Source organism: Manacus candei, unplaced genomic scaffold, assembly GCF_025592945.1.
Source record: "Manacus candei isolate 608988 ecotype Guabito, Panama unplaced genomic scaffold, ASM2559294v1 h1tg000050l, whole genome shotgun sequence".
Lineage (NCBI taxonomy): Eukaryota > Metazoa > Chordata > Aves > Passeriformes > Pipridae > Manacus > Manacus candei.
The window spans coordinates 21296020-21323572 of NW_026138098.1; the positions used below are offsets into that span (position 1 = coordinate 21296020).

General features: G+C 39.0%; 2 protein-coding genes across 15 annotated transcripts in view; one reads left to right on the plus strand and one right to left on the minus strand.

The window, feature by feature from the left end:
- The first annotated feature begins 385 nt into the window (after positions 1-385).
- ANXA7 (annexin A7) lies at positions 386-13626 on the plus strand. 2 transcript variants are annotated; one of them, XM_051800941.1, is made up of 13 exons: positions 386-506; positions 2591-2648; positions 4847-5042; positions 5331-5429; positions 6521-6561; positions 6948-7050; positions 7335-7429; positions 8122-8235; positions 9487-9657; positions 11119-11289; positions 11398-11473; positions 12653-12765; positions 13270-13626. In XM_051800941.1, exons 2-13 carry the CDS (start codon positions 2592-2594, stop codon positions 13390-13392), a joined length of 1359 nt encoding a protein of 452 aa, XP_051656901.1. In that variant the 5' UTR covers positions 386-506; position 2591; the 3' UTR covers positions 13393-13626. The 2 variants fall into 2 exon arrangements, with proteins under 2 accessions (XP_051656901.1, XP_051656899.1); XM_051800939.1 differs by having other exon boundaries at positions 387-506; positions 6518-6561.
- PPP3CB (protein phosphatase 3 catalytic subunit beta) overlaps positions 5611-27553 on the minus strand; it is a 52421-nt gene continuing 30478 nt past the window's right edge. For 3 of the 13 annotated variants that reach the window (XM_051800921.1, XM_051800923.1, XM_051800929.1), the window contains 4 exons: positions 27024-27108; positions 26044-26141; positions 20575-20604; positions 17186-18882 (listed from right to left, as the gene is read on the minus strand). In XM_051800921.1, the coding sequence (XP_051656881.1) occupies positions 18704-18882; positions 20575-20604; positions 26044-26141; positions 27024-27108 (392 nt within the window). In that variant the 3' untranslated portion in view covers positions 17186-18703. Of the gene's footprint in view, positions 5694-10410; positions 10782-13417; positions 15965-16590; positions 16650-17185; positions 18883-20574; positions 20605-23555; positions 26142-27023; positions 27109-27553 lie in introns of those variants that run through there. The other 10 variants (XM_051800922.1, XM_051800924.1, XM_051800927.1 and 7 more) reach the window with 8 other exon arrangements.

Genomic DNA, 27553 nt, shown 5'->3' on the forward strand with positions numbered 1-27553 from the left:
CCACTTATGTATTTTATATTCTTTGCGTGTTACACGCAGTTCTGATGGCCCAGGTGACTTGACTGACTCCCTGATGGCTACTGAATGATGATGTTGATCTAAAGACTCAAGTGTTACTGGATTACAGACTCGATTTAGAGGTACACCCATTAGGGCTGAACTCCACTGCAGTGGTGCTACAGGAAAGCTGCAGTGTGGACTTCTCCCTCCTTTCCTAGCAGGTGGCACAGGACTCCCGGGCGCTTCCCTGGCACAGCTCCACTGGCGAGTCGCTCTGCGTTTGTGGCACTTGCGCCTGTGAACTTACCTCTCATCCGTCCTGTGGGAGAATTGGGCACATCGCAGCTTTCCTTCAGCGGGACGGGACGAGCCCGCACAGGCAGCCAAGGGCCGTCACCGCGGGGCGGGCTCGGTGCCGGGGGCGGGGCGGGCACCGCCGGCCGCACAGGCTCCATTTTGCGGTGTGGCTGCGCAGGGAGCCCGGAGGTTCTGCAGGTTCCTCTCAGGTGAGGCGGCGGTGGGGAGGGGGGGGAGAAAGGGAGGAGCCGGCGGGCCCCGACTCGCGCGCCCCTCGCCTCAGGCCCCGGCCCGGCAGAGTCTGTCACACCGCCCCGGGGGCTCGGCCCCAGCCCCGGCTCTGCTCACACACCGCCCCGGGGGCTCGGCCCCAGCCCCGGCTCTGCTCACACACCGTCCCGAGGGGCTCGGCCCCAGCCCCGCTGCGCTTTGCTCCGCCCGAGCTGGATGGAGCCCGGGGCAGCGCTCCCGGAGCCGCGGCCGTCCCCGCTCAGGGCTCGCAGATGTCCGGCCGAGGGAGGCGCCGCCCGCCTCAGGGAGCCGCACCCGCGGCCGGGGCTGCCCTCCCGCTGGAGGGGGACCAGTCAGGTCGCCTCAGGAGAATAGGTAGCGGGATACGGGATACATGCCCCCGCCCGCAGCTGCGGCTCGCCGGAGGGCTCAGCCAGCCCGGGGCTGGCCGGGGCGATGCCCGAAGGAGCTCAGCCGCGGGCAGAGCGGGGCCGGGCGGGGCCGCGGGGGTTGCGGGGCGGGGCCGGGGAGACGCGTCCGTGTGTACCTGCCGAGCCCTGCACTGCACTGCGAGCGCTGCGCGTCCGCCGATCTGTCACCGTCAGAGCCACATCTGTCCCCCCCAAGAGAGATCCCCTCCTCGGATTTCCATTTCAGCCCGCAGAGAACGGGCGGGTGCTCTTGGCCGGCGCCGCAGCCCACTCACCCTCGGACTCCTGGCTTAACCCGCCCTGTGCCTGTCCGGGGACAGCGGGGAAACTGCAGTCTGACGGGAAAATCTGTTGTTGCTTTGGTTATAAAAGTAGTCAAGTCAGAGCCTCCGTCCTGCTTGAGGACGCTTGCGCCAAATTTAAAGTCCATTTAAGCAGCGGTCAGTAATAAATACTGTTCAGGTGCTGGTTTAAGGTGTTCCTTAGGGAAATAAATCGCCATAAGCAGTGGTTTTGATTAAAGCGTAGATTTGCAAATACACCTTATGTTGTTTTTTCCTTTTATTTATTTGGAAGTGATGATCCAAGTCTGTCAGCGAGAGATGGAGTAGCAGTGCTTCTCTGCCAGTTGTTTTTGAGTCTTCTTTGAACAATTCTATGCAAAGTTTTAAGGTTTTCCATATCAACTCTCAGACGTTTAGTTCTATGTCCATCTACTCTCTTAATGGTCCAGTGCAGTAAGAATTCTGCTTTCAAATTCATTTGGTTTGGCCAATGAATACCTAGAAATGTGAATAATCATTTGCTGTATTGCATTCATTTTTATATGTGCCAGGTCCTCTGATTTGTGCATCTAAGGTCCACACTGTCTTAGAAACATGCCATGAGTAACCCCCAGGCCCTGATCAGGGAATCTGTCTGGTTAGCATTAACATGATTTTTTTCCCTGCCATTAAACGTTTCATAACCTGGCTAATGGTCTTGAATCTCCCTGCCCAACTCGTTGGCAACATGGGGGATGATCTCTGTCCCTATTCCCCAAGTCCCTCTGTTAAAAATGAGACTAAAATAAACACTTACTGGCATGAAACAGAAATCTGCTACACAAATGAAGTAATGCTGAGGGATTACACCTATTCCTGTCAAATTACCATTTTCCATGGGATAGACAGAGTCCTGCTCTTCTCTCAGGAACTGCCCTTGTGAGCAGAGGAGTGCAGGGTGATGGGAGACAGGTGCTTGGTGCAGTGCAGGACTGGGGTCTGCACTGTTTCTGTCCTGGCAAAGGGCTCAGCTCCCTCCTGCTGGCACCTCAAACTGTATCCTGTATTTCAGAGTTCTTTGTGGAGGTTCAAGCCTCTTAGCATGCTTCAATGTCTATCTGACCCTAAATAAGTGTGGTAGTTAATTACAAAGTTGAAGATGCTTCCCTTCTGAATTCTGATACCTGTGGTCAGATGTATAAAAAGAAAGGAAAAGATTTGTGGGTTAACAGCTGACAAGTACAAGCAATTCTAAACCTACTAAACATATTCAAGTGATTTAACAGCTAATTAGCAAGAAAATATCAACTACAAACTCATATATAGTGCCTTCACAGTGAAAATACCTTTTTTTTCTTTTTCTCCCAGAATGTCATACCCAGGTTATCCCCCTTCTGATGGCTACCCTGCTTTCCCTGGTTATCCTGTAAGTATGGCTCTTGAATGTGTTTCATTCCTAATGTATTTATATTCTGTGAATACCCCTTCTTACTGTGCTCTGTGTGAGTGTAAATACTAGCTGTCAGTTCATATACAATGTTCTGTAGAGATTATGGTCTTTGTTTTCCTCTGTGTATCCCTGAGGATGACTTTATAGCTGTCTCAAAGATTCCAAGAAGGAAGTTTGGGTTTTTTTTTTTTAATTATGCCTGTTCTAGAAAGGTTTTTGATTATTTGATCTTATTTTACCTTTCTCTGGTGAGTTTGGTTTTTTAATGTAGCTAATTATCTCAGCAATTCTTTTTTTTTTTTTCTTAAAGCTTCTTCTATAAATATGAGGGTCTTTACATACAGGGTCAGAGTAATCTCTGAACCTGTCTCTACCAAATACTTGCTTATCCGTATCCCAGGATTTACAGAGATGCTGAACAAACTTCAGTGGTCATAGCTCTCAGGAAGAGCTTGGAATGCTTTACTCAAGCAGTCCAGCTTTCATATGACACCAAGTAAATATTCTTCTGAGGATAGAGGACACTGTATCTTGACTTGGACCCTCTATCCTTCAGTCACAGGACTGTTTCACTTTCAGCTCACAACTGAATGGACTAAAAATTTAAATGAAACTTAATGGAAGGCTGAAATGTATCAGGTGTGGCTGATACTGCAGTGCTTTTGATATGCCTGCATCATTTTTCAAAGCTAGATTCATCTGTGCTTTCATGGCACTGATCATGGCACTGATCATGGCACTTTCCTGGCCCCGTAATTGTGTGAATGTTACTTGTGTTTTATGTAGTACAGAACTAGATTTAAGCATGGAGCTCAGCCTGAATGCCATTAAAATACTGAAAAGCTATAAATATATGCAATGTATAAATATATGTGTATAAATACATGAAATAAATTCTGTGATGGTTTTGTTTCACAATTTACCCTTACTCCTCTGAAACACTAGAGTCTGTCAAACTAAAGACAAACATGTTAGAAACAAAACTTTATTAAATCCAGGATTTCTCTTCGCCCCTCAAGGTTCTGCTGAACCCTCATGATTGTAGCTGTAGTTTATTTTTAACTACATCTGAAAATATTTTTTCCTTAGCTAGCGTCTAAAGCATAACCAATTTCAATGGATTAATTTAAAAGACCTCTTATGTATGTAATGTGTGACCCGTATTTCTAAAAGTAGTCAGTAAAGATGATTCCCAGCAAGTGAGTGATGAGTCCATACATTATGCTTCACTATGAAGGTGATTTTAAATATATGATGTCTAAGATCAATTATATGACATTTACCTTACAGGGTTTTCCTTAGAGATCCAGGTCGTTCAAGTAAATATTTCTAATGTATGTTAATGCTAATAGCAGCCTTTGTGGTATGGCTGGTAAATCATACATATAGCAAAACAAAGGCATACAGATATTTGACTTGTTCTTTCTATTTAAAACATGTAATAGGTCTTCAGTCTTGAGTCAGTGGTCCAGATTTAGTCATTGAATGTCCAATGTCCATGCTTTATAACCTGGATTCCAAAGGAAAACCCCACCACCTCTTGTAAGTTCTCACCCTGTAACATTTGAAAACACTGTTTGTGCAGTAGAGGCAGAAGTTTCCAAGGTTCTAAGCTCTTAAAAGTCCTGTAAGAGGAGGTGAGCTCCCAAAGATTCACAGAGAGCAAGCTAAGCTGAGCTCACCTGTTCCTTATGTGGGATAGAAGGAGCAGATTTCTAGTATGTTCTGATAGCTGACAAGTCAAATGTGGCTCAGCACTGTGTGTCCTCAGGGAACAAGGCTTTTCACTGTGAGAGTAGTCAAACACTGGAACAGGGACCCGAAGAGTCTGTGAGTTTGCTGTTCCTTGGAGATACTGAAAACTTGACAGTCAGGCTTTGCATGACCTCATCCAAGTCCAAAGCTGGCCCTGCTTTGAAGGTGGATGGAATCACAGGCCATCCAGAGGTGCCTTCCACCCTGCAGCACTCTCTGTTTTCAACTTGGGAGATGCATAAGAAAACCCAACCAGGAGGACCCCTTCCAGGCTTCAGGAATTCTGCTGCTGCTTCAAGTGCTGAATCTAATTAAACAATTTGTGTTGTTATTATACAGTTGGACAGTTTGGTAGCTTGGGAGTTTTTACTCTAAGGTCCTGTTAACAGGCATACAGACATCCCATTTTTGTGTTTCAGCCGACAGGACAGGAGTCTGTCTATCCACCAGCTGGTCAGTACACCTATCCTGCTGTTCCTGGAGGATACCCTCCGGCAGGAGGAGGGACCTATCCTGCAGCACCACCCAGTGCTGGGTTTCCAGGGGCAGGATACCCTGCCCCAGGGGGCTACCCTGGAGCTCCCCAGGCTGGAGGAATGCCACCTTACCCTGGAGGTAGGATCCTTTGTTAGAGTACCACTTCTGATTTCCAGTGTAACCATTCCCTGTGCTTGTTGGAAACAGTAAAGAAAAGCAGCTTTGTTCAGCGATCAGTTCAGGCAGCAGCAGGCAGGCAGCCAGACTGCCATCTAGCAGTAAATACCTGCATGCTGATGGCAGGGCCTTGATGGCTCTGGGTCTCTGCACAGACTGGAGACATTAGCCTGTTGTGCAGCTCTGCTCAGGTGTCAGAAGTCAAGTACTGAGGGTGCTAAAGTCTGTGTTTTCCCCTGGCTCCCTCAGGCGCTGGGTTTGGTGTGCCTCCCGCTGGCCCTGGCTTTGGTGGCTATCCACAGCCTCCTGCCCAAAACTATGCTGGAGGTGGACCAGCACAAATTCCAGGTATGTCATATATAGGAAACTTCAAGCATCGAAGGTTAAACCAAGAGATCCCAGGATAGGGAGTAACAAATTAGGCCCTTACCTTTTTTACTTTTAGCTGTTGAGGTCTGTGTGCTGTTTACATCCTGCCCCCTTTCTTGACAAAGGAACTGAAGGGCACTCTGCAGGTGCTACATCCAAAAGGGATGGCTGTCCCCGATTAATGGTTATGATGTAGAGGTTTAGATGCTTGTCCTTCTTCAGACTGCAAGTATCTGATAAGAACTGTGAAATCCAGAGTCCACATACAATGAGGACTGTTAATTTGAATTGCATGAATGAGCTGTTAATCTGCATTGCATTTTTCAGATCTGTTTGTTCACAGTGATCCCTGGCACACTGGGGAAGGAGGAAGGGAGAAGTCACACAACTGCTTAAAAGAGTGCAGTGTTTGTAATGCTTTGAGTGGTCAGTTACCACAGGGATGATTTTTGTCCTGGAATGTGTCAGTTGTGTTTTTAAGAAATTCAGAGCAGCAAAATCTTTTTGTTTAATGATTGCTTGGTTAGCTCTAGTACTAAAATGGAAAGAAATGTGCATACACGTGATGAATAAAAGTAAAATTCCAGTACAGAAAATTTTTTGCAGCTTTTGTATTCACAGTGCTTTTGTTCACAAAATGAGATTCTTTCAATTCTTTTTGCATCAATGAATTCTTAATATTTATTGTTTATATGCTAGACATTTTCAAGTATATAATATGGCTTTTAAAGAAAGCATGGGACACACATTCTTATTTGTGTGGGCTGTCTTGGCTTCTGTCAAAAATAGCATGATTTAATAAGGAGAGATTCTTCCAGTTCCCACAGCACCAGTAATTTAGTATTTTTAGAATTACCTTGCTAGTGTATATATCAAAATGCATCTGTGATTGATTCTTCCCATTGTTCCCATGGGCAAGAAGTTCAGTTACTGATCATGATAGTTTATCGTTACTTAGGAAACAGGTTTGGTGCAGTGGTAGGTCTGGCTTTATATTCTGATTAGATAGCATTTCCATAGTAAGAGAAGACCTGATTAATGTCTTCTACCTTGTTCTTTCTTTTCAGTAGGATTTCCTGGTGGACAAGCACCATCCCCAATGCCTGGTCCGGTATGTGCTGTATTCTCTTCTATAATCAATCTTATGTGGTGCCTGTAGTTTTAATGTTTTTACGGCTGGTTTCCAACAGTTTACAGTGTGTTCTGCATCAGGAGTTTCCTTCTACCCTCAGAGTACAAACTGAACAAGATCATAACCCTGTGTCTGTGTATTCTCAGTCATCAAGGTCTTCATCCATACAATTGGGTACAAGCAAGGTTTTGGCGCTAGTGGGCCAAAGCTTTTCAACACAACCAAATGTCACCCTGATGCTGTATTAGGGGAAGAAATGGAGAACTAATGGACAACTCCTTCTGAAGTACTGATTCCAAAGCTGTGGTTTTAATTTGATTTTATATTGTGCAGGATATCTAGTTACATGTGACTCTTATTCTCAGCCTGCAGCAATGGTTCAGGGTACCCAGGGCACAATTCGAGCTGCTGCAGACTTTGATGCTGGAAGGGACGCAGAAATTCTACGCAAAGCTATGAAGGGTTTTGGTAAGTAAGCAGCAGAAGCTTTACTTTTTATTGAGCTAAATTCTTAATGCTGTTTTGTTATTTTCTTCAAGTTTTATTTAACTATACATTTCCCCCCCAGCCTTTTCAAAAGTCACACTTTTCAAAATGGTTTGGGCTATTTAGTGGATGAAGTTACATGGAAAATTTAGTGGTCTTAAATGGTAATCACTTATTATGTAACTATGCCCAAATGTAACAGTATAAAATGCACAGTCTCGGGACTATTTTGCATTCTTACGTGGCATTGCCCTTCTGTTTCCCAGGAACTGATGAGCAGGCTATCATAGACGTTGTTGCTAACCGCTCCAACGATCAAAGGCAAAAGATCAAGGCAGCTTTCAAGACAATGTATGGCAAGGTATGTTCACTAGTTCTTTGAACTGGTAAACCAAACCAAACTTTCAGCTGCTGCTTGAACTGCCTGGTTGCATTTTTAGTCCTGAGGAGTGATTTAGGCATTTTTAAAATGCACTTCTTTTGGTTATATTCCTTGTGTATTGGGGAACGTCTGGTATTTGACATAGGGTTATCCTGATACCTGGCAGAAGCAGAGGTGGGGAAAGGTTGGAGGCTGTCTCTGTCCCTGACCACACAAGAGGCTTCTCTGCTTCTCTAATGCTTGATAGAAAATAATCAAGCTTAAACTGCCTCTGTATTAGTATCTGAAGCTACTGAGTTTTTTATGCACACACACAAGCACTGAAATCTGTTCTTTCCTAAGAAACAGAGGACTGGATAGTCAAGGAAAGTCCAGGTTAATTTACTTTCTTCACTCTGTCCAAAACTCTGACAGCTCAGCTCTTCTCCATTATCTCCTCACTAATTAAGAACTAATCAGGTCCTGAAAAATGCCACAACTATAAAGTTTCACTTTAAGTTGCAAAAGTGACAGAGTTCTTAATAAGAAATAAAACAAGGCTTTACAGGAAAACCAGCACAAAGGTAGAAATCAGTAATGAAAGTTAAGTTCTAGTTTGGTTTTTTTTTTTTTGTATATAAGCTATCTGCTTAACACTCTCCAAAGCCCTTTTTGTGTTTATAATTTAACAGGATTTAATTAAAGATCTGAAGTCTGAGTTAAGTGGCAATGTGGAAGAATTGATTTTAGCGCTCTTCATGCCTAGTACCTACTATGATGCCTGGAGTTTACGTCATGCAATGAAGGTATGGTATTCCTGTGAAGGAAATAGTTTTAAACTATTCTAAAATACTAAAACTATTCTAAGAATACCTGGTCCCAGCATTGTTGAAAAATCCTTTAGTGTAAAACAAATCTTGGGATAACAGGGCTTAAAATTCTTTTCTATTGCATCCCTGAGTTCCAGACAATTTCTGCCAGTTGGCCAGTACAGGGCAGCTGTCCCTCCAGTAAAGCATGAAACGCTGCAGGACAGAACCTTGTTCTCTGCTACTTGAGCATAATTTTTGCTAGAGCCTAGGAAGGGCCAGGATGCTGTAAAAACCATAACCACTGTTTAGAGTGAAGGTATGTACCTCTCCTGACTAGGAGCAAACCATTGTTACTGAAAGGTGGGTTGGGATTATTATTTTTTTTTCCCAAAAGACAATGAAAAACTAATTTCTTAAGGTCAGATGATGCATATATCTGTTCAAGTATTAAGACAGCATTAGAGATTAGGTGAGCTACTTGGTTCAGTCTTTTAACTGAGGTAAACTGGTACATCCAGTTTACCAGAATTTCTTGCTGGTGTGATCTGTGGCAGCTGGCTGGGAGTGGATATGAGTAACTCAACCGAGTTTGAATGGAGGTCTTCTAAAGAATGTGGAGCTTAAATTAAGATCTGCCTTTAATGGAGTGAATAGCCACTCAACCATTTTAAAAAATTCGTAATGTAACATTACCTAGAAGCCTCACACAGATCCACTCTCCTATCTGGTCCTTGCCTGAATTGAGATGACCAAGCCATCTCACTGTACACAGAAATCTCAGTTAATTTTTATTCTGGGGAGACGGAAGCATCTGTGAAAAGTTTCATGTTGAGGAAGCAGCCACATTTGGAATGGGGAACACATTTGTATGGTGACCAAAACAGAATTTGCATGTCTGTCCTTGGCTTTACTGATTATCCTAAGGCTTTACCTTCCTTCAATAAGTTTACAGATTAAGGTTGCCAAAGAATTTCCTTCATAAACCATTTTCCAGCTTTGGCTGATGTCACTGATGTATAGTTTTGGGGTGTGTTTTTGAACTGGTGCAGAATGGCATGTTTGAGGAATCTTCATTCCATTTTAAGTCTATAGAGAAGACTTAGTGCTTTCACACTGCAAGGATACTGTTCTCAAAATATAGATTGTATTAAGTTTTGAAATAACAGATGCCTGCCTTATTTCACAATTGAAGAAAACTGCATAGGTAGTGTTCTGTAGTTATGCCTTTGTTTTCTCTGCCTACAGGGAGCAGGCACTCAGGAGAGTGTGTTGATTGAGATCCTTTGCACAAGGACAAACCAGGAAATTCGAGAAATAGTGAACTGCTATAAATCAGAATTTGGAAGGGACATCGAACAAGACATCAGAGCAGACACCTCGGGACACTTTGAGCGATTGCTTATATCCATGTGCCAAGTGAGCTTTAATTTTTAATTTATTTTTTTTTCAGTAAGATAACAGTGTACAGTCTGATGTGTGTAGTCATAATGGCTCCATAAATAGCCTGTGTATGCTTAGCAAGAGCCAGGTTTTTAAGAAATTAGCCCTGGGTCATTAATTTATTCCCTAAGATATGACACTTCAGTCCTTCCTTAAGAGATACTTCCTATCTTCAAATCTATGATGAATTGTGTGACCTAATTTAGCACCCTAGATTAATTTCAGAGAACTTATGTGTAAATACTGTGCAGATGCAACCGAGTGGTTCTCTAAATCAGTGCTCCACACTGCTGTTCAAGCAAGATGCTTTTTATTTTTTGCATACAATAACAAAATAATTTGTGTGAATCTGATTGGATAACCTTTATGGTACATAGAATGCCTGTGAGAATCCCTGTGAATAAGCTAAGAGGTGCCACAGGGCAAAACTTACCTCCCAAGTTACACCACAGCCTGCCTTCCCTTCACACCATGAGAATTAGGGAGGTGCTGCTATTGAACTCAGGTGAACACTGGAGCTTGCTTATCCCATATCATTTACTAGGGCTCATTTTGTTGAAGAATAGGAACTTGTGTGCAACTTTCCACAGTTCTTTGATCAATATGACTATTTCTGTTAGAATTACTATTACACTTCTCTACCTCATTGGCCTCTACCTTTGTGAGAGTTCAGCTATGCACTAGGTATTTGGATTTAAAAGTCAAAATCCACAAGAAAGCAAACCTGGAGAAGCTCATGCTGCTAATTTTTATTTTGATAAATCCAGCAGTTTACAGTAACCGACAACCACATAATTTAAAGAGTATATTAACCACTATAGATACAACAGTATTTGAGAGCATGTATTCAAGCCTACTCAGCCAGTATATTTAGCAGTATCCATCCATGCACTGGGCAGCAAAAAACCAGAACAACCACCAAAGCATGTAAAATGTCACAGAAGCCCTACTGACATAACTGCAGTAAGTGCTTTCTGGAGACATTCTTACTTGAAATAAGCAACTTCTAAATAAAGTAGGAGACCTGAGATATTTCAGGTGTGCATATTCAGTAAGATAATTCATTAGTTTGTTTGGGAAGAGTCTTTGCAACTTGAAGCCTAGAAACAAACAAATCAAGAGAAAGCTTACATTATTAAATAAAATAGAGAATTAAGTACAGTATTTAATTAGAACTGAGATGGTTTGTAGAGGTGACGTTATCTGAGTCAGTTTATCTACAGTTTAAAGCATGCCCTACAGACAGGGTTCTGGGCCACTTTTGTATTTGTTTCCTATAAGGAGTATTAAACCAGTATTAAACCAAAGAGAAGTTTTAAAGAAACTGCTATTTCTCTTTCTGCTTCAAGCTTGGAAGATACATGCTTGGGGTCTACACAGTTAAAGCATAGCCTTCTCTGTGAAATTTCATTTGAAATCTGTTGTCTTTGCTTTAAGGGTAATCGGGATGAGAATCAAACTGTGGATTATCAGAAAGCTCAAGAAGATGCTCAGCGTCTGTACCAAGCAGGTGAAGGAAGACTTGGGACTGATGAATCTTGCTTTAATATGGTTCTGGCAACCAGAAGTTTTCCCCAGCTGAAAGCAACAGTTGAGGCATACTCCAGGGTAGGAGTTCTTCACTGATTTCAAATGAGCTTGGTCAATGTATTTTAAATTAAAGTTCCAGTTGTTGCTGCATTTCATCATTCACATATTAATCTCATTCATTTGTAGATTGCTAATCGTGATTTATTAAGCAGCATTGACCGAGAGTTTTCTGGGAATGTGGAACGTGGTTTGAAAACTATTGGTAAGTGATATGTCCTTCTCTTCCCTTATCCTTTAAGAATTAAACCTTCTAAATGTAACCAAAGAAAAATCCAATTCAAGACTGGCCATATGGCAAATGATCACGCAGTCTGAGACTCTGCTAGCACAAAAGTAACTTCAATTATTCAAATTACTCATTTTACACTTAATTGAACAAAATAAGCATCCACCATGAACAAGTCACTTTGAAATAAGAAAAGGCCACATAGAAAGTACTTGTTACTCTCTGAAGGGCAGGTAACTGCACAGAACCAGGGGCTACTGGTTCGTGCTTGTAGCTGTGTATTTCAGAGTTCTGCAGAATGAGTGATTCCCAGTGTAACAGAGCCGTGACTCTGGGTGTGGGCATCTCAGCAGAGACAGCTGAGCCACCCACACAGATGACCTCAGAACCAACATGAACCTACTTAAGACACAGTTCCCTTTCTACTCCTCTTCCCCACCACCATCTACCCCCCAAAAGCTCAGCTATTGATAAGGAAAACCTTGGCAAAATAGAAGAGCTGTTTTGAATTCACTTTTTCCTGCTGACTTGTTATAGTAAAGCAATTTGACACAATTCAGCACAATTAACTGATAGTGAGAATCAGTATTTAGTGGTAAATTTGAAGACACCAGTCCTGTCAGTGCTTGCCAAAACGACAGCATTTCTGTAGCCATAACGGATAAGCAAAAACTTCCCAGAGAATATTCTACTCAAGAGTTTAATGGGAAAAGTTCAGGCTTGAGAAAGAATAATGGCTTGTCTCTGAGTTTGAATAATCTAACTGAAACAAGATCCATTCTGTAACTACTAGAGGGAGAACCTTCTACAGTTGTACTTTTCTTAGTGGATTCTAGCAGTGGAACATGAGTAAAATACCTTATGTCCCAGTACCAGCTATCCAAGGAGAACTGGTTTTGAATTACCTGTTCGAGAATTAACATTTCAGACAGCTTTGAAAAGCACTTCCAGAGAAGTTAACTGCTAGTTAGTAAGTTTTTGTGTGAAGAAATAACTAATTTGGTAATTTGAAAATAAGCTGTAATCTATAGTGACTGGATCTTCACCCAGACCTACTTCTAGATTTCTACAGCAAAAATCCCCAGATGATCCTGCCAGGTATCACTACACAGGATACAATACTGGAACTAATCCTAAAAATATACTTTGTTGCAGTGCAATGTGCTTTAAATCGCCCAGCCTTTTTTGCAGAAAGACTTTATCATTCCATGAAAGGAGCTGGCACAGACGATTCTACCCTCATCAGAATTGTGGTCACTCGCAGTGAGGTAAGAAACTTTCTCCTGTGTACGAGTCACTTGCAGCAGAAAGCCACCTACCCAAACCAGCTTGTCACGTGGTCCTCCTTTCACAGCTGTGAAATCACGTACTGCAATGAAGCTTTTATGGGGCTCACATTTAGATGAATCTCTTAATTAGTTTTAAAGCCAGCTTTCATTTAATTAACTCTGGCTACTGCTTGTTTTCCTTCTTAACTGTGGTTGCCTGTCCATGTAGCCAGTGAGCACCTCCAGGTCAGAGGTTCAGCTGCTCAGAGTTAGGACAGCACGGTGCTAACAAAGCACGGAACAACTGCTGGACTCTGCTTTGGGAGCTGCTCCTCTGGCCTTGGAGGGACCAGCTGGCTTGTACACTGCACAGGGTTAATCACTTGAACATCTCACCCTTGGCATGTGTCCTCTAGTCCACAAGGGAGGAGATGCAGGGTGAGTGTCTAGGATTTAAATCATACACTGTGGTTGAGTTTTCTGCTTTTTTTTGTCTTTGCACAGATTGACCTTGTGCAAATTAAACAGATGTTCACACAGATGTATCAGAAGACTTTGGCTACAATGATAGCAAGTGATACAAGTGGTGATTACCGGAGGTTGCTGCTGGCAATTGTTGGGCAGTAGAAGAGGATTATCTGGTTTTTTGGTGTTGTTTTTTTTTTTTTTTGAAACAAACCGAAGGACATGAAACACGCTTTATGTAGACACTAACTATCCTTGTAAATGAATAATTTTAAACTTTGCATAATCAAATATGCCTTCTTAATGATTCAATAAGCTTGTTGCACTTACAATGCCTTAATTTACAGCACATAATATTCTTTATTGTATAATAAAAGATATATCTTGTCTATCAGACCCTAAGCCTTAGTCTTTTTGACCCAGACAAAACCGCCTCCCATCTACTGGACTCTTGCATGAGTAAGCTATCTCAGCCAAATGAATCTCCAGCACTCAAGAAGTTCCCTGAAATACCTAAACTTAACTGCTGGTCTTACTGTGGATGACAAAAAAAGCCTGAGGCTGTGATGTGAAGCATTTTACACCTCCCTCCCCTTTTAATGCCTTTCCATCATAATGTTGAAAATCATGCAAATACTCAGTTTGAGTCACAATACACTGACAGTTTAAGGACCTTGGCAAAATGTGACTGTACTCCCCTATTAAATTTCTTACATTAGTGGTTAGTTCCCATTATGCTTAAGGCAGCAATGCAAAGGAGAAATCATCTCAGATCTGATTTTGAAGTCTCTCCTCGTAAAGGAGTGGGTTATACAGCAAAGGGCTGAGCAGTGAAAAACCCTGTAGCTAAATGCTACCACATGAAATCCAAACTGAAGGCAGTTGTGACCTAGATAATATAAAGGACTATGTGGATGTTTTCAAAGGGTTTAAAGAGAACAACTTTGAACAGCATATTTGGATTTTTGTAGAAAGCCACAGTGAATCTGTCTCCAGCCATAAATATAACAAATTCAAGTCCAACAGCTAGTAGTGTGTTCCTTAACATTTCTAAGCAATGCTTTAACAAATAACAATTGTATTATAGGATACCCTCACACAAACAGCAAAACCCTATTTCTAGTATATCTCAGACAAAAATCACTAGGGCTGGTGGAGCTGGTTCCAATATGGCAAACTTGCCACTGCACAGCACATTCATAGAGGTTTCTGCAAAATAACAAGTTTATCAACTGTACATACAAAAGAGGCTTAGGTATTTCACTTACATCAGTGAACCTAAATCAGACTTTAGACTTTTTCTGATACTAAACTGAGAAATTCTGTTCAGCTTAAAATTAATTATTTCAAATAGGAAATAGATAGAAGTTGATTTGGAGAGACTAAAAGACATTCTATTCTGCATTACTTTGTCATCCTTCATGCAAGTATTCAAGATAGATATACATGTGTGTGTATGTAATAGATATCTTTCAATAGCTTTCCAAGCTTGACCAAGATTCTCATAAGCTTTGGTTCTTGTTTCTTTGTTCTTGAGCAAACTTCCTTACAAGTGAAGCAGCTTACTATTCAATAATTAAAGCATATTAGTGCATCTTTATCTTTTTATGTGACTGAAAAAATCCCCACCACTTCAGTTGTCATTCAAAGCACAGTATCAATAAATCTGGCTTACACACACTACCACAAGAAAACGAACAGATGAATGGGGTTCTATGTTCTGATAACATTGCCCTCTTTTATGGCAAAAAGATTTTCATTACATGCTAGTAACAAAGAGTTGTTAAATCGGTGGCAAGAACTGAATGGTTGATAATAAAAGTGTAGCAAAAAATAGGCAAGGAAAGAATGAACAGACACTGTCTATCCTGCCTCTGAAATTAGCCTTAATTTTATATGTAACATAATGGTTTCAGCTCAAACATTAGAAAAAAAGCAAGCTCTTTATGACACTTCCTCTCAAGTGTTCAGACTCAGACCAGAAGAGACTTACCTCTTTCTAAGAGAAAAACAGCCCCAATCCCAACCATTTGTCTTTTTGCAAGAGAGGCCAATCTTCACAATTCAACAGATACCACTAGAGCAGATTTTACATTTCACAATTGGGTTTAATAAGCTTTGAAAGGAGAGCTCATGTTTCACACCATAATGCTGGGAGGTGAGGACGGGTTTGCCATTAAACTAGATACAGGTAGGTTGTGAACTATGCTGCTCTTCCACGTTTGGATCCGCAAGTGCCAGCACAAGTTCCCCAACAGCACAAGTGTCTGCTGGAAAATAACTCCCCAAAATCTGACCCAGCACAATCTGTACTTCTGCTGCTCAGTGTCATCAACACACGTGTACACTCCTCAGAGCAGTGAGAGACCCCAGCCCACCTCTGAATACTCCTTGCTGCCAATACCCTACAGGTAAGAGCATCCCAGATGTGCCCCCCCCCCAGGTGGGGCAGGGAAGCACTGACCACTCCAGCTCAAACCATGCACCAGCCATGGCTCTCACAGCTTTTGCCACCTGTGTCCCTTGGTTGTCAAAGCTATTTCCAAGGCTTCTCTGTTCCCTACCCAAGAACAGACTAAGGGCACAGAGACAACTTCTTTTTTTTTTTCCCCCCCCTCCTTAAAATGCTGAAAGCATAAAATGAGCAATGCAAACTACTTACAGTTTTCTGGGAGAAAGGATATAATTTCTTCTCCCAAACAATACAAGAATTAGAGGCAGCTCCAGACTCCACCTTTCAGAAACACAGTAGCAAAAAAATGAGTGCCTACTTTCCAAACAACACCTACAGACACAACCCTGTTACCTGACTACTTGCCTAAAGGGGGACAGGAGACACACAGCATGAGAAATCAGGCCAACAACTGCCCAAAAAATTTGCCATTACTGCAGATCTGCCTTTGTATCTGGCAAAAACTACTACAGATAATGGATGCTGTGAGGGAATCCTTAAAGCAGCAAAACGGATGCTGCAAGGGAATCCTCAGGGAAGCGAATGTCATTGCACCTGGGCACTTACTGCCAACACAGGTATGAGAACCAATTCTCTCCAACTACAATGAAGATTTTCCAGACAAAGACTGTATTTGTATTTTCTTCACATACACAACTCCAGCCAGTCAGATTACTCATCACAACCAAGATCTGAGTGTCAATGAAAAATAATGTCTAGAGAGGTTGAGACATTTTCCACTAGTGCTCAGAAGGAGAAAGGTACCATCGTCATGTTCATCATGTAAAATTTCAGTCCTGCTTAGTAACAGGTTTTTGTTCTGCTCTAATATGACATCATATGCAGACTGCACAGCTCACAGGTATGTGTGTATGGGAGCACTTGATAAAAAAAGCCAAAAAACTTACCATTTTTAACTTTATCTTCTGCACTCAAACTTTGAGAAGAGTCTCCAATTAGAATGCATCTGCAATAAAGTAAAATCAAACATTAAAACTCCCTTAACAACAGTGTGCCACTTATTTTTACCTTTTATCTTAATTTGCATCCTGATGAGCAACTTGTCCTTTTTTTAAAAAGAATATGCCAAAAAGACTAATTAATGTATCTGTACCAACTTTCAAGACAAACTGTTCTCCCCTCTGCCCAAAAAGCTGCCCCAACACACTTCAATAGTGCTGAATGTTTAGTTCAAACCAACACACAAAACACAGCTATGCCTAAGAGCCTTTCTAGAATCAACTAACCCTGCTCTGACAAGCTTGTACAAACCAACAGTGGAGGTCTGGCTTAGCAGACACAAAGTATCTATCAGAGAGAACCCAAAAGCAAAAAAAAAGAAGCAGGAATACAGTTTAAATTAAATAATGTTTACATTCAACTAATTTTCTGCAAGCTAAGTCTGACCTTTTATGCTATTTTTTCAAATAAATATTGCAGACTATATCTCAACAATTTTCAAGGTCAGACCTATATATGCCAAATAAAACCAATACACAATGATAGGAGCCGCAGCCCATGCACAAAATTTATTGTGTGCTACTGTTTATAAAATACTTGAATAGTTCAGAACATGCATAAAATTTCCAACTTAGGGGTATGTACAGATTGTAGTTTATGGCAAACCAAGAAAAAAAAAAAAGGGAGATGAACTCTAGTGACATAAGTTTCAAGTCGTGTTCCAGGGGATGAGAAGAACATGTAGCAAATGTCAAAATATATAACGAAGTACACTGGCAATCAGTACAGTCCATTATTTGTGAACAAATTAGCACAGGGCTTCAATTTTTATTTTAACCAAGCAGTCCTGTAGATACCAAAATACATGCAGTCTCAAGTTTACACTTTCACTAATGCCTTAGCAGTTGAACAGAGCAATTGCTTACGCACTGCTTTGCTTAAACAAAAAGTATGTCCAATACAGTTTCAGTTTCCTTTACAGATTTAAAAATAATAAAAAGCTTGCAGCTATTCAGCCCAGTGATTATTAGCTATTTATGCAACCATAATACTCACAATAAACTAAAAGTACCCATAACATCTAGGTAACCTATAGATGTACATCATAGGTCTATATATTAAATATTTGCAAAATGAAAACATGCATACACAAAATACAATGCCAAGCTTTACAGACTTGATATGAATCAAAATTTACTTAAACAATGTACAAAGTTCAATTAAAAGTACCTTAAAATTAACACTTCCATTTTTTTTTTTTTATTTTTAAAATTAGTATATATAATTTTTTTTTTAAATTCAAGGTGGGGAAGAGTCTTGAAAAAGCTGGGCAAAAAAGTTTCTAAATTAAATATTTTTTAAATCTGTGTTCAAGTAATAAACATTCCTACATAGAAATCTTCTGATAAGCTGTAACTAAAAAATACAGTGAATACAATATAGAATTAGCAACATCTAAGGAGTAAACCTGAGGTCAGCATTTTACAGAATGACCAACTGAGATTTTTTTTGGCATTTTTTCTGTGTATTTAAAATACAGTTTTTGCAGCCTCAGATATTTTAAGACCATTCTAATCTATAATTTTAAAGACATTTCATGAAACTGATGTCCATTAATAAATAGTTAGCTCTTAGGGTTGTATTTGAAAGTCTGATTTAAAAAAAACAAACAAACAAACTACCTCTACTGAAAGAAAAATCCCATTTGTAAACTTAAAAGTGTTGACAACGATAAGCATAAGATGCTAGTCTAGGTGTGCTTTAGTGAGAACAGCCCGATTCTTTCGCCAGATCCCTTCTGAAGCTCCAGCAGCCAGTGATGGACATTTGTGTACAGAGGTGAGGCACGCTCCCAGGAGGCTGGGTCACCGTGTGAGAGAGGGGCTGTTGTCTCAAAAGCATGATGGTCTCTCTTCAGTGGGATCAAGTCAGATGGTTTTTCACCTCGTATTAAGTAGTCACTTCAAGTGATCCCCCTATTTCATTTGTTGTCACATCAAAAAGCAGTAATCTAGGAATTCTCAGGCAAGACATGAGTGAGTAAACCAGAAGCTGACGTGGTCACTGTGCATTGTTGTTGCCAGTTCCATTGTTTCCATTGGCATTTGTTGTGTTTATAGTATTAATACCATCTTGCTGAAGAGCATCTTTTCTTGGTGGCATTCTCTCATTGATCCTATCCAAACCTTTTGCTTCTTCAAAACTGCAGATTTTATGTTGCGGAGAGAATCCTCGTATTGCTTAACAAAATGCAAATTTGATATGTCAGTAATGGAAAAATAAGTTGAAAGCATATACTTTTTCTAACAAATGATGTTTAAAAACGGGTAAGAAATCAGCCAAAGGAACTTATGGCTCTGCAACTGTATGACTAAAAGCTCCTCTAACCTGCTTTCCTGAACTGTTCACGGCAATCAGGATTTTAGTTTGTCACAAAAAGAACAAAGTATGGCAAATATTCTGCAAGTAGGAATCAAGGGGTTTAAGCTCCCTTGATTGCTTCTGCGTGTCCCTGGCGGGGCCAGCTATCAACGCCAACTGCTTTGGCTGCCCAGCACATCGGGCTTATCTTAACATCCCCCTTCTCTCTGGGGCAATGTCAGTAAGATCTAAGCAGCACAGCAAGTGCAGTGGAGGCAAAGCAGCAAAGGGTTACAAAAGTAGTAGCAGATTTACATCCTGCACACGCACTGATGGCCTGATCCTGGAGTTTTCATGCAGGCAAAACTGCAGGATGTGGTTCACACCGTGCTAATCATGTGGATGATGGAAATGGACACAACCACAATCACCAAATTAGCACTGTGGTTCAACAATGGTATCATTTAAATACAAATGTATTTAAAATAAGTATAGAAAATAGGTATTATTTTGCTACTGATTATTTTAATGAATGAGGTCTGTAGTTGAATTTACACTTGAAAATGGCTGACCACATAATAAAACAGAAGTCTTTGGGATGAAATAATTCTTTGGAGATTTAAATACAGCTTTCCACTCACAACAACAGGACCTCTTGCAGGTGTGTGTGAGAACAGAATATGGCACTTGTTTATATTTTTGGAGATCTGACTTCCTTAATTAAAAAAACAAAGAATAGAGTCATTAAATGGTGCTTTGCAACTAAATCTGAAAAACCCCAAAGGCAGCTCTCTCAACTGCTATGCTGTTTGTCATTCTCTTCATTGAATACTGAGCAAGAGGGAACTACAGTCTCTCTGAAAACACACAATCTGAAGCTGAATACTCTGAACACCAAATAATTTGGTGGCATTTTGCTCAATACCACTAACAGAAGATGTATATAACATATATACAACTTATTTAGCACAGAAGCACTGATAATCCATGGAATTTAATAAGTCTTATACTGGCAGTCTGGGACATACACTGGAAATAAATTTGATCAACAAATTATATTCGAAATCTATAGAAAAAAACATATTTATACATCTTGCGCTACCAGATGTGCCACAGAAAGTTAAAAAAGATATGTTCAAAGCCATTAAATAGATTTTATGAGAAAAGGCATGCATAAACAACCCTCCTTCCACATATAACATCCCCTCCCCACAATCAAACAAAATCTTGCAGTTGAATGCAGAAAAAAACCACTAAACACTACCATTTTTAAGGACTTCAAGACAACACCACGTATCACAACATGCTACTATACAAAAACCTACTGCATATTTTGTATAAAAAAAACAAACAAAAAGAGATCAAAAAACCCCCAAGAATTTCCCTAAAATATTAAAGATAATCATCATCCTAAAGGCAGAAATGAATGTTACATGTAAAAGGGATGAATCAATGCAGTTGATTCATCTCTGCTTGTGCAAGTTGAAAATAAAACACACCCACACAGAGTACTTTTGAATTCCCTCCCAGACACCACAGATCTCTGCCAAGGGCAAAGACTCTGATCATACCTTTTTCAGCCTCAATTGCCTCTACAGTGGCTGTACAGAAGTGAGCAGATGCATGCAAAATGAATGAGAAAGATGAAGAGTGTAATATCGCACAGCAGAAAAGGCAATGATCAATTTAATATAGTATGCTACGCCAGATTAGATTACAATTAGTTAAAATGACAATTAAGGGTTTGGGGGGGTTGTTTTTAAGTGAAATTTCTCCTAAATTTTAACTAGTACAGTTTATTAACTAGAAGTCTATCAAAGTAACACTAATTAATTGATGCTATTAACTGCACATTTCTGTAAGTTTTGGTTGTAAATTCTGAGGTTTTTTAGGAAACCAAGAGAAAATTTCAGCTGATGTTAAAGTTGTGGTATGGTTTAAAAAATATTAAAAATCTATTTGAGATTGTTTCTGAAGATTAAAATGCATTACTGAGCTTCACTAAATTACCAGGAACGACCCTATAAAAATAAACTAGCAACATTCTAATAATAAGAAGTTATTTTTCTCTTTATCTTTAGTTTAACTAGTACTTCAATTCCTCACCATATTTTAAGCTAAAATGGGCATCTCTGAGAACTGATCTGTGAAATTTAAGCCATAAAAGACAAATCTAGCAAGGCATATTTACAAAGTCTTGTAAATTGTTTAGTTGAATCAACAACAAAGTCTAAATCAGGAAGAGGTCTGGATTTAACATAGTCTTGGTGGGTGAATTAATGTGAATATGGAAAAAAAAGTCTATCTTACTAGCTGTTTTTCAAACTAAATAACCAGGACATCTGCTGTAATTTCTTGTGAGATCTTTCCTTATAGTTTTAGCTCTAGATGTCAAGCTTAAAACATAAGGTTATTGTTACTGCACCCTGAACTGTAGCTAAGTTTCAATAACAACTTTTTACCTCCCCTACTATTTGCCATGCCTCTAATACCATAATTTCAGAAATATTAACAAAAAAATAGCATATATAGTGGTAAACCTACTTGTGTAGTGCTTGATACATACTGTTAACAACAAAAGTCATAACAGAGTATTCAAGCAAATGCTGGGGAAAATACCTATATAAGAAAATATGGCATTAGGTCAGAATAGACTTCTTTAAAGAGAATTAAGTTTATTACTTCTTATTTTCTATCCAACAAAACCCAGACACAACATTCCAATCACCTACACTATGCCTACATTATGTTGTTATGTATGAATTGCCTACACTATACTTTAGGCTCACTGTTGCATAAGATTGTAATTTCCTCTGAGATAAATAAAAAAAATTGGATGCTTCCATTAAGTGCTACTAAAATAATGTGGAATATTTAAGGGTAATGCAGCATTTTGACTTGCACATACTGCACTTCCCATGGAACACAAAAAAGAAGAAAAACCCTGAAAAACTCCTGCACTTAAATCTACAGAGACAAGGGCAATTCCAGAATTAAATCAAAAAGCCACTTGAATAGATGGTTATTTATGTTTAGATTAAGGAAACCTTCTCAATTTGTAAAAATAAATTTAAGAATTATTTTAGAAAGTCACCAAATAAATAATTTCATGCTATAATCAATTTGCCATACAAATACAAAACTATGTAAAAAAACCACCTCTTTCCACCATTTCCTGTTACCTGTGAAGTCTTTGTTTTCAATCTTTTCCTGAAAAGATCACGAATACTGATTTATCTCTGCAAATTATGTAGCTTGGTCATAAATACAAATTTCAAAATTTACTCCTATTTCACTCTCCTTGTAGTATTATTATTCCAAAAAGACCTTGGAATATACATCACAGTTAAGAAAAAGATAATTTTCAACTTGACATAAAAGAACAAACTGACTGGAAAATACAGGCACTTAAAAAAACCCCACACTGCAAAGACTCAATTTGGAAAATAATTTTGTTGGATTCTCTTTTGCAGGTACATGGAAATTAAAGCTATATTCTTTGTAAACCTTGATAAACCTCAAACAAATACTGGATCATATTAACAGACAATTCTGAAGTCTTTGCTCTAAAAATTCTCAATTGAGAGCAAATTTTAAGCCACAGGTTTCAATAGCATTTCCATCCTCAATTTCAGGTCTCCCCCTGCTTTACTTAAGGGATGGATCCAACAGAAAATCCTTGCCAATTTTCAACATAAAACCAAAAAACTATCTTACTGCTCCCTGACTAACAGCAGAGACAGAAATGAAAGATAGTTCAACTAATTTCCATGGAAGTACTTACAATTTTTAATTTAGGCTTGCATTTAATATGTTGCAGAATAAAGCTTTAGGTGTTTTGTAACTTTTTAAAAGATATTGACTCAATTTGGAAAATAATTTTATCAAATTCAGTTCACAGAATAAGTCATTAGGAGATGTTACTTTCAATAACAGTACTTAAATATGGTCTTTAATATTTCAGCTACTATAATGCAAGCAACATAAATAAAATAAAAAAAATCTACATTAAAAAATTTTAGAAATATACAAAGGCCATGATTTCCCAAGGTCTGTTTTTATCCTAGTCCATTAAAGCTATCTAAAAGTAACTTATGATTTGTTTTTCAAAAATATACCCATATATTTATGAAAAACAAAAAAAATTCTTACTTTGACTTCTTCTATAGGATGCAGGTTTGCACTTTTTTCCAAAATTATCTTTTTCAACTGACTTGTCTTTGTTTGACCTCTTCCCTACAGTTCCCAATTGCAGTTCTCCCTCAGGCTGCTCTGTTCTGCAGTAGGAATCTGCTCAGGCACTGCCCTCACAGGAGTTGTGCTGTGGGCACCCTCCTGGGCAGTGTCAGTGCCAACAGGCTCCATCCTCTGAGCAGGGCCAGCAGCTCACGGGCCACAGCAGCTGGGCTGAGCAAATTCCTGAGGGAACAGTGGCATTCCCTAAGGTCTAGGACAGACTGTTACTGACATCAGGAACTAGAAGAGGTGTACATGCAGAAGTTGCAGATGCATTACCTTAACGGTGACTTCCAGACATATATGTGTGTATCTATTTGCCCTGATAAAATATTTTCAGCCCAGCTCTCTAGAGAAATGTAGATATGTACTCCAATTTCTTCTAACTTTCAAAGCTTCCTTATAGATTTAATAGCAACCAGCACAAACAGAGCTTTTCTCAATGTGCCATTGAAAAATTAGCATTTTGAAGACTGAAACCAGGAAAACATACTGGTCAATTTTGTGTATTTTTAAAGAAACAAAAGAACAGAATAAAAAAATTACTTGAATTAATATTATGTTCTATTATTTTTGCAAATCTAGACTAGTTTAAATTACTGATAGTGTACTGATCAACAAGATACTTCAAAGAGTAATTAAGTATTTGTAGTAAGAAATCCTACTATACTATCAGTTACTGTATTTTTGCCAATATAAATTCTCTGACATTATGATGGTTTAGAAAAGTATCAATTAGTGAAGCTTTATTTTATTTTTGGTTTACTTCTAGCTTTGCAATTGAGCATTATAATTTGAAAACTACTTTTTAAAGACTGAAACAATAACATGCTTATCAGTAAAGAGAAGTTACTTCAGTTTAAGAAGAACTAACAGTTGGCATGATTTATTTTGAACAATCGACATGACTAAAATCAATGAGGTCTATTAATGTCGTGCGTCCAGGAATATTGCCATCAAACGTTCTAGTCAGGAAAAAACACACCCACAAAAATCCAAAACGCATTTTGCATACTTTCCAAAATGTCCCCCATTTTCAGTAATGGTAGAAAGTCACATGTTTTATGTTTAAAAAATTTTCTAGTCAGTTTGATCCTCTCTGATATTTGTAATGCAACATGCATAAAAATCTGTTAAATGAGAGGAATGCAGACTCATTTTTTAAGCATAATAAAGTATCTTATTAAACAATGGAAATTAAAGCTAGAACATATGCTTTTGGAATAGTTGAATGGATTAGGAAACATACACCATTTCTTGTTATAGACATTCACAAAACAATCACATACATACACTGGACATATAAACTTACTTGTAGACATTATATGTCCACTGAAAAATGATTTAGAATGTGACATTTGTGCTTCAAAGCTATTAAAAACAGCTTTGATAGTTAATTAGAAAATGTAGTGAAAGGCTTTAAAAAAAACTACATAGAAAATTTAAAAAATTCAAGTAAACAGTCTAAATCACAAAATGAGAAAATAGAAAATAGATTGTGTAAAAAATGGTATTCATATATCACAATCTTTCAATAGTTATAAAATTCAGCAGTCCCATACAACAGTCTTATACTTTCTAGTAAAGCCTGAAGATGGTCAATAAAAAGTCTTTGAATAATTTATGTTAAGAGTGCTGCTGATATGAAGTCCAGTTTCAGACTGGTATATTTTAGTTATCCACCACTGTGAACAGAAACGTGGACTTCATTCTTCTAATACACTTGGTACAATCTCGGAGCATTCTCCCTAAGCCTAGTTAATCATTTATGGGCCTTGTGAAAAATATGATCCAATGATTCAACAAACTAAAAAAAGAATAAAAACCTTTTACAAAATATTCAATGAGCCAGATTACAGGTATATTTTGTATAGAGTTCTTTTTATTTTCATGCAAAAAAATATATGCACACTTAATAACACCCTTTTATTTTGATTTATTTACAAGTTTTAAATTCAATCCCTTTATTCTCAACTGATTTTATAACAATTGCTGAATATTTTTCAAGTACATTATTGTTTCAAATGCACAGACAATGTGCAGCAGCAAATGCAGCAAACCTCAAAAACAAGGTGCTACAACATTGCTTCTACATCAGGAGACAGACAAGTGTCTGGGATAGTGGTTTAATTTTAACACTTATACAGACATACATCTATACCTAGAGAGAGACAGACAGATCTAAGAAAGCAGCTACATCTGCAGAGGAAGGAAACAGCATGTTACAAGGACAATTCAGGGAGGTCAATTATACATAGAACATTTGACAAACAACATAGAGAACAAACTTTGGCATTAATTACCAGGGTACAAAACGTAGCACATTCCAATCTGTCAATGGAGTGTAATATGGAACTATGCAGCCTGTAGCTGTTTGTTAATATTAATATCAACAAGTATTTGACATTGTCAATGAAAATACTAACACAACTTTAATAAAACCATTTTAATGGAGAGCAAACACTGATGCAAAATTACACTGCCATTTTCATATCTGTAATGATCAAATGCCTCAATACCAGATCTATAAGGTCATCCCACCTGAAAAATTGTAAACTAAGGAAGCTCCAAGTCTGAAAAATGTGGCCTGGCACTGCTGAACTAATTTGCTTTTAGTTTTATACCCTGGTTAAGTATCCATTTCACATTGCCTGATTAACACATAACACTGTGCTTGTGTCAGCCGCTAAGACAAGAACTGAAAAGCATAAGAAATTCCCTGCATGCATTATGTGTGGTGTTAGCAAAAGAGTGAGATGTGCCCCAGTCCATCTGAGGCACAGCAAGTTGCATAACATCATTACCACTTTGCAGGGTCTGTCGTCCTCCAGCCAACACTCCACTAGGTAACATTCCAGTGGGAGTCAAACCCTTGAGTGTCAGCACACTTTCACTCTCCTCCCTGGTGTGAGAAAAAACAACAACAAAGTCTTAAATATCTGTGCATGAAAACTTGCATTGAAGTAAAATAATGGATGGGGAGAGGGAGAGACTATTTTTGCTGTGCTTTAGGCATGTCAAGACTGAATGTAAATTCAAATTCAGACAACTAAAAAGGGGAAAATAATTCTATTCCATACCAGTCTTTCCTCTGCCTACGAGTTATAAATGCTGACTACTTCTGAACCAAATTCTGAGCAATTATTCACATGCAGGCTCATTAGCTTTGAAATTAGCACTGAATGCCTAAAGAGGTACTGAATGTATCTCAGTACCATAAAACAATCCCCAATTTTGTTCACAGTGTCTATACTTCAGGAAATAACAACTTAAAAAAATTATCCCTATTTGAGCAATTACGGTCTGTGGAAAAATTATACATTTTGGGTAAATATGATCATGAAATGTCTATATTTAAAGAAGTACAAGAATATAGTATTTTTTAAATATCTGAAAGCAAATAAACAAAAACCTGAAACAGAAACCCTCTAGTCCTCAAATTTCTGGTTTCAGAGCCAGCCTTGACCTCCTCCATTACACCTTTGATTTCAATCTCTATTTTGGTATTATCTTTCCAACACTCATAGCATCTGGACCAAAAATGTGTAAACAACGTGTAAACTAGAGATCATGTTCTCTAATTTCTTCAAACATGTCTCAAATATAACTCAAAAATATTCTTTAACCAAAACCACCAACATTAATGGGCTGCACCAATATGCCAAACAAGATGCTGATGCACAGTGATCTCCCTGAAAAATGTCTGGCATCCATTATCCTGAAACAGAGATGTTTCCCTGACACACATAACAGGGGTTTAGGAATGCAGAAGTCAGGCAAGTACCTGAGAACAGAGAAGACTCTGGCCATCTTGCCGATTGCACGAATTTTGTTTCGGATAATTTCTTTCCGTGCGGCAGCTGTACCTACTTTCAATGGAATAAGAAAAGAGTCTCAAGCTCATGACTATTTCGAGGATCACCATTTTAAAGTGCATCAAACTCAACACAACCGTTTAAGTTCAGTACCCGTCACAGGAGGTCAGTACCCAAACACTTAAGGGCACGAAGTTATTAAATTATGGCTTTGGAATGCCATCAAACCACCATCACCTCTGCGTCCATGAAACACACACAAAAAAGCTTTGGATGTTCACAGTGATCTCCCAAAGCTACTAAGCATCTAAATTACCATCACTACACTGTAGTAACTATTGTAACTCATTTGCCTAAATTTTACAGTTTAAATTCTTAGTACTGACATCTGTATATATCAAGATGTAGGCATGCAGCCCAATATAGAAGCCAAAGAGATATTAAAGCCACAAAAAATAAACATTTTCTAATAGTTACACAGTTGTCTGAGAGAAAACAG

Excerpts from the sequence above, each read along its gene's own strand:
- ANXA7 (XM_051800939.1), top strand. The coding sequence starts at position 2,592 with ATGTCATACCCAGGTTATCCCCCTTCTGATGGCTACCCTGCTTTCCCT. Across the intron at positions 5,043-5,330 it reads AATGCCACCTTACCCTGGAG|GCGCTGGGTTTGGTGTGCCT; the intron begins GTAGGATCCTTT and ends TGGCTCCCTCAG. Across the intron at positions 5,430-6,517 it reads TGGACCAGCACAAATTCCAG|TAGGATTTCCTGGTGGACAA; the intron begins GTATGTCATATA and ends CTTTCTTTTCAG.